General features: G+C 31.5%; 2 protein-coding genes across 3 annotated transcripts; both read right to left on the minus strand.

Moving 5' to 3' along the window:
* Positions 1 to 6501: 6501 nt before the first annotated feature.
* On the minus strand, positions 6502 to 9077 carry LOC115714951 (uncharacterized J domain-containing protein C4H3.01). The gene is made up of 5 exons (XM_030643714.2): positions 7738 to 9077; positions 7580 to 7654; positions 7308 to 7447; positions 7081 to 7218; positions 6502 to 6928 (listed from the first exon to the last, which is right to left on the minus strand). The coding sequence occupies exons 1-5, from the start codon at positions 7997 to 7999 to the stop codon at positions 6728 to 6730; spliced, it is 816 nt and encodes a 271-aa protein (XP_030499574.2). The 5' UTR covers positions 8000 to 9077; the 3' UTR covers positions 6502 to 6727.
* A 1075-nt stretch (positions 9078 to 10152) lies between these two features.
* LOC115714126 (transcription factor TGA1) lies at positions 10153 to 15326 on the minus strand. Of its 2 annotated transcripts, none has more exons than XM_030642684.2 (10): positions 15016 to 15326; positions 14629 to 14689; positions 13453 to 13615; positions 13285 to 13359; positions 13146 to 13205; positions 12983 to 13060; positions 12729 to 12795; positions 11868 to 12139; positions 11525 to 11752; positions 10153 to 10717 (listed from the first exon to the last, which is right to left on the minus strand). In XM_030642684.2, the coding sequence occupies exons 3-10, from the start codon at positions 13603 to 13605 to the stop codon at positions 10565 to 10567; spliced, it is 1086 nt and encodes a 361-aa protein (XP_030498544.1). In that variant the 5' UTR covers positions 13606 to 13615; positions 14629 to 14689; positions 15016 to 15326; the 3' UTR covers positions 10153 to 10564. The 2 variants fall into 2 exon arrangements, with proteins under 2 accessions (XP_030498544.1, XP_030498543.1); XM_030642683.2 differs by having other exon boundaries at positions 14629 to 14820.
* Between the last annotated feature and the right edge of the window lie 233 nt (positions 15327 to 15559).

Raw genomic sequence — 15559 nt, forward strand, 5'->3', positions numbered from 1 at the left:
ACAATCCTAAATAATTTCCAAGGTTTTTCAACAAACTAATACAGTGTCCCGTTTAGGCGAGAGTCAAAGCATCATCCATTGAATAGAGTTGTCAGCTCATCTAAAATGATAACCATTCTAGCAACCTTTTATTCGATCAAGATTGGAATTCAGCGTTGTCCCGTTTAGGCGAGAGTCAAGGCAATTCTATCTTATGAGCTTCCACCATTGTTTCATAATTTGCAAGTCAAGTATGGTCGCCACCATTAGGGTGATCTATACCATACAAAACACTTACAAACTACTTATCATTCGAGATTAAACGGTGCGAAATTGCTAATGAACGTTCCTCCATTAGGGAGGATCACTCACTAAAACAAACGCGGTGTAAAACCCACAATGGAGATCGAATGTCTTAATAATAAAGCTCATTATTTAAAGAGAGTTGTATTTTCTTTGATTCTCTTTATTTAATCTATTTATTTTAAATATATATATTTATTAATTAAAATTTCCAATTTAGAATGAAAAATTCTAAATATAAATTTTAATTTAATATTTATAAATTTTACTTAGATGGATATGAAAATAATATGAATTATTTCCATCTTAGTAATAATTTCCAATAAATATTTAGAAAAATATTCAATTTAAGTTGTTACAAAATTAATTTAAATTAATTTACAACTCAAATTTAATTTTCTATAAATATATATTGCATTTCGAAAAATTAAAGTATTCAAGGACACAATTTTCGAAAATGCATGTTAAAATAAAAAATTAATCCTGGAAAAATTATTCTAATTTAATGTTGGCCCAAAATTAATTAATAAAATTAATTTACAACAAAAAATATAATTTTCCTATTTAATTAAATATATAAGAAAAATTTCAAATATTTAAGTATGATGATCAAAATCAACTTCAATATTAATTTTCTATTTAATTAAATACACTAGAAAAATACTTTAAGCAAAAATATCATCTATCTAGATTTTCCTTTGACTAATTAATTCAATTTCTAATAATATAATATAATTCAATTTATTTTAAATTAATCAATAAATGAAAAAATCATTGATTTAACTTGGTCCAAAATTAAAATAAATAATTTACAACTTTAATCTATTTTTCAAATAAAATTTGAAATTCCAGCATTTAAGAAATGCAATTTCGAAATTTGATTAATAAAATAAAGAAAAAAAAATATATTTTGAAAATTATTTAAATAAAGTTGAAAAAAAAAAATTCAACTAAAATAATTTTCTATTTAATTAAGTGTCATGAAAAAGAAATATTTAAGTATCATGATGAAAATCAACTTAGATATTTAATTTTCAAATTAATTAAATGTATTAAATTCAAGAAATAAATAATTAAGGGTAGAGAAGGCTTAATTATTAATCTCTAGTTTAATACTAGGAAAAAATAAATTGTACCAAAATTAATTATTTAAAATATTTAATTTCACAATGTATAATATTTTCCTATTTAATATTAGAAATAATAAGTAGTCTAGAAATAACTATCTAGAAAATATCTTATTTGACTAAGTATCTTTTCCACAATATTTGAAAAAAAATCTAATTTAAGGTGCATTAGAAAAAATCTAGAACTTAAATATTTTCAAATTTAAATTTAATTAAATATCAAAAAATTAAGTTGTAACCACTTAATTCAAAAATATTCCATTTTAAGTTAATATTCGAAAAGATATTAACCTAAAAAATATCTAAAATATTCCATTTTAAGTTAATATTTGAAAAGATATTAACTTAAAAAATATCTAAAGAATCTTAATAACCAATGCCTAAAATTCCTCAACTTAATTTTGAAATTTTGAATTCAAAAGATATTCAGATTTAAGTTGGTTAGTTGTAGATAACTAAATATCAACTTAAATGGGAATATTTAATGAAAAATTTAAATTAAGTTCCAGAAAGAATCTAGATGGTTATAATTCTATATTTAATTAAATACAAGAAAATACATATAGTTTAGCTTAGAATAAAAAATTCCTTAAACTATAATTTTCTTAAATTAATTTCAAAATAAATGAAATTAATTATGTTGCTAATCAATTTTATTAGGTTAAACTAGTTTAATTAACCTAGTACAGTTATTCAAATCAGGCAAATGGGCCTTCACAATTGGGGTGGTTCATGTGAGGGGGTGCTGGGTTCAGTATGTCGTACCCACTACTATGGCTCCCAACTCTCACACAAGGCCCAAAAGAGAGGAATTTAACCTTAATAAGAACAACTGTTATTAATTGAATAGGCCCAAAAACTAAATGGGCCTAAATAAATTCTATCAAGAACTATGATAATTTATTTTAGCAATAGCAACCTATATGCATCTATAATAAAATTAAACACATAGGCTCACACAGGCACACTTTGGATGGGTTTTATCATGTTGCTAGGTCATACACAGATGAAAGAAGATTGTAAATATACTTGTTACAAATTATTAACTTGACCAAGGGAGCCATCAGATCATTAGATCTGGCAAAAAGTAACCATGGCTATTTGCAATCAAGTAATAATAGGTTTTGAAAACTTACACACAAGCTAAAACACATACTCCTGCAACAAGGTTAGTTGGATAGTTGGATGTAGGATTTATTTAATTTTAAATTAAATTATTAATTTCGAAAATAATTAATTAAATAAAAAATAATTTTCGAAAATTTAAAAAAAATTTGAAAAATTCGAAAATTTAAAAAATAATTTAAATTTAAAATTAAACCTATAATTTTGAAAAATTAGGTTTCAACCAACCTAAATATCATTTCAAAATTTGCTAACTACTTTTAAAATTTAAATGTTATTTTATAAATAAAAATTAAATAAAAAATTAAAAAAGATAAATGAATATATTTTCAGATTTTAAATGTAATTTAAATAAATAAAATAACAAAATTTAAAAGTTAGCAAAATATTTTATATCTATTTAAAATTACATGATTATAGTTATCTTATTTTAAATTTAAATAAGGTCAAATTATTTAAAAAAGGATTTAAATTTAAAATATTTAAAATCTGACCTTAAATTTAAAAATAAGATAAGATATAATCAAATTTAAAAATAAGATAGATTATTAAGCAAATAAGATATACTAACTATTTTTAAATTCAAATTACACTAATATCTTGAATTAAATTTAAAAAATATTAAATTAATTCAAAATGATAATTAGAATTGAATTAGGAATAGTAATAGTATAAATACAGAACTACACAAAAAATCAGAAGTTAATTCCATGAAAAAGCATGAAAAATGAAGGAAAACGAAAAAATTGTGAGCTGTACGGACAGTTTTCGCGATCGCAGGAAAATTTCAGCACAGCTCCGATTTTTCCGAATCTTCAAAAAATCATAACTAATTCAAATTAAATCAAAATTGAGTTCTGTAAAAAAGTAACTTGCTTAATTTTTTCCATGCTATCTAATAAAAATAATTCCAGAAACAGATATTCAATTATTTTTAACGGAAATTCACAAACACCAATCAATCATCAAATAACACTCAATGCAACATGATACCATCCAAAAACAAACAAACAATCGTTTTAAAGTCCAAATTTCTTGCAAGTAAATCAATTACCATGGCTCTGATACCAGTTGTTGGAAATTATTTTACCAAGATCTTAGATCTACTCACAAGTATGTTTATTAACACCTTAAATATGAACTTTCTAAAACGATGAAATAAACACATATAAAGTTAAAGAAACCTTACATTGGGTGCAGCAGAATTAAATGACTCCTTCCGTTCAGATATCTAGCCCTTGATTCCTTTCTGTAGCAGAGCATTATCAATATCTGAACCTGGATCTCTTTCTCTGAATCTTTAATGCTGAAACTCCTTTTGCTGAATGTCTTTCTTCACGATCTTCCTCACTATGATTGAGGTATCACTTGCTGTGTGTGGGCACTACTCATACACTAAGGATTTCAAAATTCAAGAGGAAGAGAGAGGGAGTGGGTTCGGCCAAAGATAGGGAGAGAGAGGCTCAGTTTTTTCTGAATCAGAAGTGTCAGAAGAAAAGTGTGTTTTTCATGAAGCCTTCACTATCTATTTATAGCATTCCACTAGGGTTAGGTTTGAATTATTTGGCATTAAAATAATGAAAATATCAGAGGGAAAACCCTACAAAAGTGGTCGGCCATGCAAGGTGGATTTGGGCCTCACTTTTTGCAATTTTGCAGTTTTATCTTTTCTGTATCTGATTTTCTCAAAAACGCCAATTTTCTAATTCAACCATTTAAATGCCAATTCTAACTATTTAGTAACTATAAATAATTATTAAATAATATTGTCATTTATCATATTTATTAATTGAACCATACAAAGTATCATAATTAACAAATATGCCCCTATAAAACCTTTCTTTACAATTTCGCCCTTACTTAGTGAAAAATTCACAAATAGACATAGTCTAATTTGAGAATTATAATTGATTAATCAAAACCAATCACATGAGTCTTACAAGCAATATTATCTCAACTAGTGCAGGGACCATGGGTCTATATAACCGAGCTTCCAATAAGTAGATCAAGAATTTAGCACTAAAATTCACTAACTTATTAATTCTTCGTTGAATCCACGCATAGAACTTAGAATTGCAATCTCAGTATATAGAATGCTCTATATGTTCCACCATATAGACACATCATTAGTTATCCATTGTTATAATCCTAATGTGATCACTGATCCTCTATATGAATGATCTACACTGTAAAGGGATTAAATTACCGTAACACCCTACAATGTATTTATTCCTTAAAATACTTGACCCCGTATAAATGATATTTCAGCTTATGTGAAATGAGTACTCCACCATTTATGTTCGTTTGGTCAAGCTCGAAGGAGATCATCCTTTGCTTACTATTCGCCAGATAGAAGCTATAGATTCCATGTTTATGATAGCGCTCCCACTCAATTGCACTACCGTGTTCCCAAAATGTACGTATCACCCTGACCTAAAAGTAGGCTTAACTAACAAATCAAAGAATACGAATAGCCTTTCAAGATTGAGCCTAATCATAACAGGATTAAGATCATTTGATCTAGGATCAACTAGGCGATATTGACTTGAATAGATATTACGGTAAGTTTAATAAATCTAAGTCAAAGTTCAATATCGGTCCCTTCCGATGCATACTCCATGCATCCAACCTGAGCTTTACTTTAACCAATGCTCTGGAAAGAACATAGCACTTCTCCAAATGCAAGTAAACTCTGTTGTAGATTATCATATCTGTAAAACCCTATGTCTGATAAATCTAGGAAACTTTATTCACATAGTCATGTTTACTTTCCAATGTGTTGACGGCACAATAAACAGGATCAAGTATGTGAAAAGGGTTTCAGATGAATTTATACATTATGTACATATAATCATGAAATAAATCATGTGAACCATGCAACATTAAATGTTATTTCTGATCTATATTAATAAGTAAATTTGATTATATTGAAATGAGGTTTATTTAGGGCATAAAACCCAACACAAGGCATGAGGCCTCCACCTGCAACCTCCATCTTATGGATGTCATCTTGTCCCTTAGGACCATAATTGTATCCTAAGGCATTAGAGCCTATATATACTCATTTCTCAAATGTGATAGGGGGATTGGAAAATCATTATAACACTTGACTCCAAAAAATGCAAGCATTCCTCTACCACCATTGTTGCTCTAAATATATGTTTAAATTTTTGAATTTTCATATTTTCATTCTAGTTTTGTGTTAAGTTTCAATTTTCCGACCTTAAATTAGTTGACGGGTTCTCACCGTCAACAACTTAGTAATTAGTAATTTTAAATGTTATTTAATCGTTACCTCCATCTTGATGTGTTGTCCACTTAACTTAGTTCTTTGACACAAAAATGTGACTCCTAGTCTTTGAATTGGTATATTTATATAAGTAGTACTATAAATGCTCTATAAGTGTGTACCATAAATTTGTTTTTTTTTTTTTTTCTATTTTATATATAATAGAATAATATTTCTTATATAAGTTTATGTAGTTCAATTATTGTAATCCTCATTGATGATCAGAATAGATAAAGATGGTCATTAGAAAGGGTAAAAACACAAACTAAAAATTGTAATGGTAACTTTTATCCCATTCCAGTTGATTAGAGTGAACCAAAGGTGCTCTGATAAATTTTCCATTACTCAAGAAAGTCAAAATTCACTTTGCCTGACTCACCATGGTCAAGTCTTAATAAGATATCAGTAAATTCCACTTTCCTAAAATCATTTTAGATACCACACAAGGCCTTTTTCTTTTTGATCTTTGGCAGCTCCAGCTTCTCGTAGGAAAACACCAGTTACAGTAATAGTTCATATATGAGGAGAAGATAATCACGCCAACCATTATTTTCCCTCCCCTATGGTTTTGTCACTGGATGTTGTAGAAGAGTTTTTAATGAGGTAATTTCTCAAAGCTCAAATAACTTGAATATGGAGATATTGTTTTATCTTACCAGAAATCGTGGGCCTAACAAATGCAAAAAGTTGCTGTGTTTCACATTATGGTATTCGAAATGTTGTGTGCTTTGCAATGACAAGTGAGCTCAGTGTCATTGGCACAACTAGAAAGATAAATAGAATGCTTTTTTCCTTGAATTCATTATAAAAATAATTACAATCTCCCCCATTCCTTTTGTTGGTGAAGTGTGCAGTGAAAACTACATTTATATGACAATTCCACATTGTGTATGGTTGTATAATACTATTCATCATCTGTGTCAAGCTCAAGGCCCTCCAAAGCTAAAAGCTGGCTAATAACCTTTCTTTTCTCTTCCTCAGCTTTCCTTCGCATCAAGTCTCTTTTCTTTAAAACAAGTGTGTGCCTCTTAAGTGTACTGTGGTAATATTCTGCTGATGCCTTCTTCTCTCTAGCCAAAATTCTCTTCTCTTCTTCTGGGTCAACCTGAACCAAAAATGACCCAAATACGAAATGATGATGAATTGGCTTTGTCTAGTAGAAACATGTTGATAGATCATAGATACATTTGACAAACACAGCTGGAAACTGACATATGCAGCAAGAAATGTTCTTTAGAAAATGTTCAATAACAAAACCTTAGAGCGAGAGAGACGACGAGCTCGAAGATTCAACTCCCGCTGTTGCTGTTCAGCCCAAGCTGCTATTGCCATGTCTCCACGCTGATCAAAAGCTTTCCTCTTCTTTATAAGCCATTCCATCCAAGCTTGAGATGCCTGATTAAATAAACAGTGAAAGCGAATAAGTGAATTTCAGTTGAATAGCATAGTAAATAGTATAACTAAGTGGTTGGTCATGTGATTACCTTCATTGGGTTAACTCGGTTATCTTTATCATATTGCATTCTTTTCTCTTCATCTACCAATAGCTCATAAGCAGCTTGAATCTTTATAAATCTAGACTCAGCAGTTTCCCCCTCCTCAAGTGTTCCTCTGCCATTGTAGACTAGAGGCAAGAAAGACTCAACGAATTCAGACACACCACTATGCTACTTTACTACTCAAGTGTAATAAAAGTATATACCATAATTGTGATTAACAAAACTTTAGAAAAGCTTAGTGAAGGTAAAGGACAAACCGTCAGGATGGTAAAATTTGGCCAAGCGTCTATAAGAAACCTTTATTTGCTCCTCATCAGCATCCCTCTCTAATTCTGCCATAAATTCGAAAGCTCCTATAGTTATTTATTCAGTCTCAAACACATAAGCATAAATTTTGAGAGGGAAGTTAAGTTACCAAGAGTTTCATAAGGAGATTTGTGGTCGCTCCAATTGGCAACTTTAACCAAAGTCCTCCTCTGATTGGGACGAAACCAGGGTTTAGAGGCAATAGAAGAAGCAGAGGAAGGGGGTAGTAGAGAATAGGGAGGGTTGTTATTAGGGTTTTGAAAGGAAACCCTAGATCGAAATTGGTGTCTGCAACCTATGAAGGTGGAGACGGAGAAGAAGAAGCCATGAGGTCGGCAAATTGTTCTGAGATTACTACTACTACTCATCATGTTTCTCTTTGTTTCCCTTGGATGAATTCCAATCCAAAGGGGAATCTGTAGTGTAATAGTAATAGAAATTCAAAGCTTGGTTTGGTGGGTTTTCGAAGGAAGACGTGTAGTGTAGGAAATAATTGATAAATTTTATGAGAATCTGATTGAATCTCCAATTTATATTTTATTTAATTTTAATACCATTTACTCACATAATATTCGTGGACGGTTGTACTTCTGTCGCTTGACGGTTGGAACTTCTTACTTTCTCAATCTCAAGTCAAAAACAATACCGCAGCAATGAAATTACTATGTTAACCCTGTGTTATTAATCATTCGGAGAAACTAATAGCATAAGCAAAAGAATATTAGCGACCTCTTCAGAGTTTCTCTCTCGGCAAAGGGGTCTCTCCACCTATTTATTTGATGCCGTTGAGGAGATTATTGTTAGAGGATTGGCATTCTGGAGTCATTGTTAATTACATTACGATTTGAATCGCCTCCTTCCTCTCTTTTGTTTTATCGGCTATCTACCATCTCCCCCATTCAAGAATTCATGCACACAATTTAAATTTGAGAGTTTTTTGGTAAGCTGAGGCAATGGTATAGAAAATAAACTTGAGGACAAAATATTACCAAAGGAGAAGACTATTGTATTGACCTTCTTGATTGATGCCAAAGTTTTTCTCATTCTCACATCAACGTCTTCTTCTGTGAGGGGTTCAAAAGTAGTTGTCTGAGAGTGGTTCATTTCGACTCAACGATGTGCTCAGTTTCAGATTTTTTATTTTCATTTATTAATTTACTATTATTAGTTTAATTCCAATTAATGTTTTTATGGGGTTAGAATTATAACTAGTTCATTCCTTAATTAATTTTAATGATGTGATCGTGTTTATGTGTTGAAACTAATTTAGTTTTCTATTAGTGTTGTCTTTTGACATGGTTCTATAGTCTTGTCTTTTGACATGGTTCTTTAGTCTTGTCTTTTTGACATGGTTTTTTTAGCTTTTTCCTTTTAGTTTTTTCTGGTTCGAGTCTTGTCTTTTGGCATGGGTTGTGTAGCTCAGAATCATCATAGTGTTATGGTAGAAGAATTTAAGAAGGGAAAGATTGGATGTGTTCAACCCGAAATTGCTGTGATAATAGGCATAAAAAAAGCATTGAGTTGGATTACAACTCATTCGTGGGATAGAGTCATGTTGGAAACAGATAGCTTGGTGAGTGCCCAAGCGATTCAGAGTGGTATTTTATGCCTTCACAATTTGTGTTTTGTAAAACGATCTGGAAATAAGTTGACTCATTGCTTGGCAAGAGACTCTTGTTTCTTTACAGGTCGTGTGCTTCAGTTGGAGGACTGTTCCTCTGAAGTGCGTTCTATTGTTTTGAACGAATTTATTAATTAATAGATCTTATGATTTTTATTCAAAAAAAAAAAAAAAACAATACCGCAGCAAAATTGCAAACATTTTCTCTTGGCTAATTAGTATTTTGGTTACGAATCAAATTATATTTTTAAATATTTTTAGATTGTTTTTAATATAGATGAAAGTTCAAATAATATGATTTAGTATATATTAAAATTTAAGGGTACAATTTGCTATATCAATGTTTGGAAACACAATTTAGTACTTATTAAAATTTAGGAAATATAATTTGGTATTTAGGCAATCTTCAAATTAGTAAAATTGAAGAATTTTTATCGACCTTGAAAAATTTAGAAAACACAATTTAAAACATATTAAAGTTTTAGGAGGACAAAAATCTCAATAATACTTCACCGAAATATAATTTTTTCTATTTCTTTATTTCATTTAAATATTTATGTCTTTCTATTTTTTTATATTTATTTATATTTATTTAAAAATGAATAAATATAATAATGTCACACACATATAATAAATAAAATTTTTTAAAAAAATAATATTTACGGATGAATAGTTAGGGCTTCTATTGATGAGTTTATTCAATGGATAGGGCTACATGTAAAGAAATTCATGAACTATTGTTTTAGCTGTAATAATTTATTATTATTATTATTATTATTATTATTATTTACTTGTGTCTAGTAATTGAGACACCTACATAGTTGGACATACACCAAACCTGAGATTGCCTACGAGTCAGTGTCAATACACAGAAACACTTATAAGCAAAGTAATAATATGTGATTTCGAAGCACAACGAAGCAACTGTATACATTATCCACAATAATAAGGTGTGTCCAATGCATTCTATTATAAAAAATACAAAGACCATTCAAATAAAATAACTACAGGAGATGCTTATAGTCCGTCTTGCCTTTGTAGACATGATATACAAATACTCAAAATACATCAGTTGTAATGTACAAAAAAGCTTTACTTTTATTAATTACACCAAAATGGCTATTCATATTTACAGTTTCTCAGATATTGGAGGCTGCTTGAATAATGTCATCAGCAGCTTAGACACTATATTATGTTTTTCAAGATTTAGCAACTAAATTGCACCACTTGTGGAAGCGCATATGGCAGATTTGGCAGTGACTATCCTGCATGTTGCAAACTTTACTTGTCTTCTTCTTCCTCTTCTAAATTAAGACTAAGCAGGCTCCCGAGGACGAGTAGCCCAAAGTGAGCTCAAAGCCCAGAGACGTTGGAAATACTCCCCCATGGCAAGCAAGCCTCTAGCAGCCTGGCGGGTTGTCAAGATACGGGCCATCTGAGTCAGGGTTTCCTGTCGAAGATGGTCAGCCTGTTTAGACAAAACACCATTCAATTAGGAAAGCAAAAAAATTGGTGACATGTTTATAAAATTACAAAAGATGAGGTATATAGCCATACTACAAAATAACACAACTCAAATAGCCTAAAGACGAAAAAGATGATGAAGTGACTTCGACATTAAATGGGTGTTAGTGATGGATCACCCCAACAGACAACATTTGGTAATCCCCAATCTAAAAGCAGAAGCGACACTTAATCGATTACAATTTCTCACTAAATACAGATATGAATCTGATTATATTTAACTGCATGGTGTCTACAGTTTTTAAACCATGAGGTGAACCAGGGGTGTCATTGAAATTTGGTTTAAAGGTCATACAAACTCAGAAGCCTATTTAGCGAATTGACCTCTTAAGCAACATTTTTCATTCTTCGACTTTAGGATTTGAAACCATCAATCAAAGTTCACTATTCAATGTTAAATATGCTTTTGAGAAGAAATGATGCAGCATCTACTGTTTGTAGCACATGGGAACATTTTGATGAAAAGTATTTATAATTAAATATATTTTTAAATAGCTCGATCAAATGCATTTACACGTTACAAATTGATGTGTTAGAAATTAATTTTGATATACTACATATTTTTTCTCCCATCTTTTAACACTACACAATTTCTAGATTTCAAAAAAATCAGCTGTTAAAATTTATCATATTATTAGAAGACACTACAAACTTGCCTAAATTTCCTTAAGGATAACAAAACTTTAAAAGATCGGATTGGAATTAAACCACTAAGTGGGCACACACACAAAGTAGAATTAGAATATATTACCTGGTTCAAGAAGCACACTAGAGCTTCCAACCTCTCCATAGCGGTAGGCAATTGTGGAATATAATTTCCTTCACCTAGCTGACCAGCAGCTACAGATTCGGCTAGTGTTTGCTGGAGCTTTTCCATACCTTGAGAAAGAGCATCTTCTGCTTGCTGACATGATTGTCTTAGGTTATAAACATCTAGAAGCTGATTATCCGTCAAGGGTTCAAGATGGGGCTCAAGAACCTGTAATTAAGAAAAAAAAAAGGTTATGAAATGAAAACCCAAAAAAGTATAGCTAAGAAAGCATAAAGAGAAGTTGATTATTTATCAATGAACGAATTGATCAATGAGACAGCACCTTAAGAAGTTCAGAAGGGCGAAAGCCTCCTATCCACAAGAAGAACCTTTCTGCTGATGTCTTCCACATTCCAGACATGACATAAAACACGTCAGCTTTTGCAGCCATTGATTTCATGCTAAAAAGCTTGAAATAGTGGTTCATGCTACTTTCTACTAGCATCCGAAGCTCTCCATCTCCTATATGTGCATGTAAAGCTGTCCTCAACTCACAAACTAATCGATTTTGTTCTTCCACCCAATGGGCATACTCCATCTCAAAGGCTGTTATGCCTGCACACCATGATGTTTCCCATTTTAGAACATACAAGAAAAACAAAAAACAAGGTCTGAGAACATCTAATAGTAGGCCTAGATGCTTTTATGCCCTTACTCAATTCATAATGAATTTAGAAATGGCTTTATGAAATCATTAATGTCAAGCCAACCTCTAACTCTACTCCTGATAATGTTAACCTCCTAGCAAGATGATCAATCATCTAAGAATTTTGCCAAAGAGAGACATAAATAAATGTAAGATTATATAGGCAAAACTATGATGTTATGTTACCCCCTATTAGCAAAAATACCTATCAACTCAGAATCTCAGATAAATGCTAAAGAAACAATAACAAATGTAAACTAAATATAGAATAAAGTGAATCCCTTTGTCCATTATTTTATAAAAATTGATGAAGAGAGTCTGATAATGCAAAACTAATCTGACATCATTACAGTTTAACATAACAAGTTGAACTAAAAAAAAAAAATTGCAACTCATTCACACCCCCTCATGACTCCGGTTTATTATGTAATGCTAAAATATGCACTGGATTTTTCTTGGAAGGTAAAAGAAAAATAATGGTGGTGAGCATAAACAAACCTGCATCTGTAGCTCCAGAGTAACCCAAACGATTAGCATCTAATCCACCACTACCTACATAAAGGCCCTGTAGTCGAAAAAACATCATCACTAATTGAATAATTATTACAATGAAAAGATTGTAAATATTGAACTGCAGTGAAAGATTTTTATTTAAAAATTTTAATTTCTTTTCTTTCTTTCACCTTGACCGATAATGTATCTAATAATAGGTTTAAGAAGCTAGAAACTAGACCAGCTGGTCATCTACTTACTTGTTTCCTGGCTCGCTCAAGCTCTTGCTCCAATTGAACAAGCTTCAAACGACTTGTCTCTAACTGCTGAACATAGGCCTACAAAGAAAACTGACATCAGATTAGTCTTCAAATAGAGTTTTTAAGTAGGCCAAATGCCTTCCAAAGCACACCCCTTCCTTACCTTCTTACGTAAACGACTTTTACGAGCAGCTTCCCTATTCTGTGCAAGTCTTCTCTGTACCTGCAAAGGAACAAAGTCTTTATTGTTACAACTAGTGAAGGAACACTAGGCATTGAGAAAGAGGCATAATTATTCTAACCTTGTCAGCAGGTTTAGTTCCTTCTAAGTAAAATTTGTCAGAATGTCCCAGGATTCCATTTGAAGTATCTTCTGACTGAGGAAATTAAATAAAGATCACATAGGTTAATTCAACACTTGATGGATACCAAGAAAGAAGAAAGTATAAATAAATTTCATGCATTTGTACCTGAGTGTTTAGTTCATCTCCATCCACAAGAATAGATGGTGGTGTATTTAGAGTACCATTAGTTTTGAAGTTTTCTCCCCACATGCCCATCTGGTGGATTGGCTCATAAGCTCCCATCCTTCTTGAGGAAACAAATTGGGAAGTAGAGTTCATGCTTATTCAACTGAAAAACATAAATAATGCTTGATGAGACTTCATGTAAAATATAACTCAAAAAGGAAATAATGAAAACCCCACTAAAATTAAAAGGTATAGAAGGTAAATTCAAAAGCCAAAGAGCACCACATGTGTAATACCTAACATTATGGGACTTAGCCAAATAAGTTACTAGTTTTGTAGTATTCTTGATCACATCAATACATCTTTAATTTGCAAAATTTCAAATAACAGAATGTCATTATTATGACAAAGAAGAAACACGCCCTTGTTTTTTGGGTATGTCAAATAATATAAAGAATGTTGTACAATCAAAAGTATTAACAAGAACAAGTGAATGTCAGGAACTGCAACATAGATGAAAACACAATATATAGCACGAGATGAATCAGAAAAGTTCATTCTTCAATGAATGAACAGGAAATATTGGAAAGAGCCACAATTTTCCCTTTTAAGGTGAACACTTTGCTTTCTTTCAAAAGAAAAAAAGGTGAAAACTTTGCTCTGATATAAACCCAGACAACAGAAGGGTGTACTTTTTATTCATTTAAGAATATGAGACGAGAAAAGAAAAGGAAAAAGTTCAAATTTTCCTTAACCGTTTTTCCCCAACACCTACCAAGTTTCATTAGCAAAGAAAGACTACAGAAACCATGAAACAACACCCGAAAAACACTCCCAGAAAACAGAGCAAGGAAAACCAAATAAAAGAATACAGAAATACACATGTACACATACATATATGTATCTGCATACGTGTATATACTATATATGTGTATGAGTAGAGTATATATAATTATATTTAAATACACGTACTTGAGTGTATTCCTTAAACTAACATGAACTTTCTCATTTTGCTTAGAGCTAAAACAATAATCGAGAAAACCATGAAGTTGTTCTCGCTATTCTTCGCTTCAAGCTTTCTCACCAACCAAACACACACACACACACACACAATTAAAAATGAATTGAAACAATATAACATAAGCTTTCTAAGCCAAATGATGAAGCTGATCTTACTTCTTCTTCTTCTTCTTCTCTTCGTTATCAATTCTTCCAGCTCAAATTCTCAGGTCTGCAACTACAGAGTCCGAATCCAAATCAGTACAAGCTTTTGTAGAGAAGAGAACGAAAACCCTAAGTCTCATCATCTTGAAGAAGAATCAAATGGAAAACACGACAGCTTAAAAGAGACTCCCCAATCTGTTAATCCTATTTTAATCGATCCATTAAAATAATATTATAATCCATACAATACTATTACAATTATTGTTAATTCCCATTATTTCTTATACCAATTTTTTTTTTATTTAAAAAATAAAGTTTTCATTCGTGGATTTTATTGGTCTCCAAAGTCTACACATACATATCAAATCAAAGTTTGAGAGAGAGAGAGTCAAAGCTTACAAATAATACTATAAACAACTAATAAGCCCCTCTCTCATCTTCGTGTTTGTCATCTTTCCACTACTACCCTTAATTCTAATGTGCGCACCAGATGGACACTGGATCCTCCTTCGCTATGCTCACGCTTAACCTTCGCACTCGGCTGACGTCATCTCACAGCGGTGGGTATCCAAAATATTTGGGCTTCCCAGGAATTTACCGGAGAAAATGAGTGGCAGACGCTTGGGAAGATAGAAGAGAGTTTAAGATGCACGCTCCAGAAGATCGCCTGGGAGGATAAGAGGAATGGCGTTGGTAATCGCGGGAATGGGGTGTTGTGGGATTAAATAGAAAGTTGCATTAATAATAAAAAAAAATCGCGCGAATGGATTGGGGAACAGAAGCGAAGAGCGTGTAATTTACGCTCTTGGGTTGGCGTGTGGGGTCGAAGCTCCACAAATTTTTGAGTGGGAATAGTAACGGCTATTAGTTAGATTCACAATTCCACATTCCATATCGTCCACTTGAGGACCCAAATGAGAATTTAGAATCTTGAGGGACCTTA

This window comes from Cannabis sativa, chromosome 4 (assembly GCF_029168945.1).
Source record: "Cannabis sativa cultivar Pink pepper isolate KNU-18-1 chromosome 4, ASM2916894v1, whole genome shotgun sequence".
NCBI lineage: Eukaryota > Viridiplantae > Streptophyta > Magnoliopsida > Rosales > Cannabaceae > Cannabis > Cannabis sativa.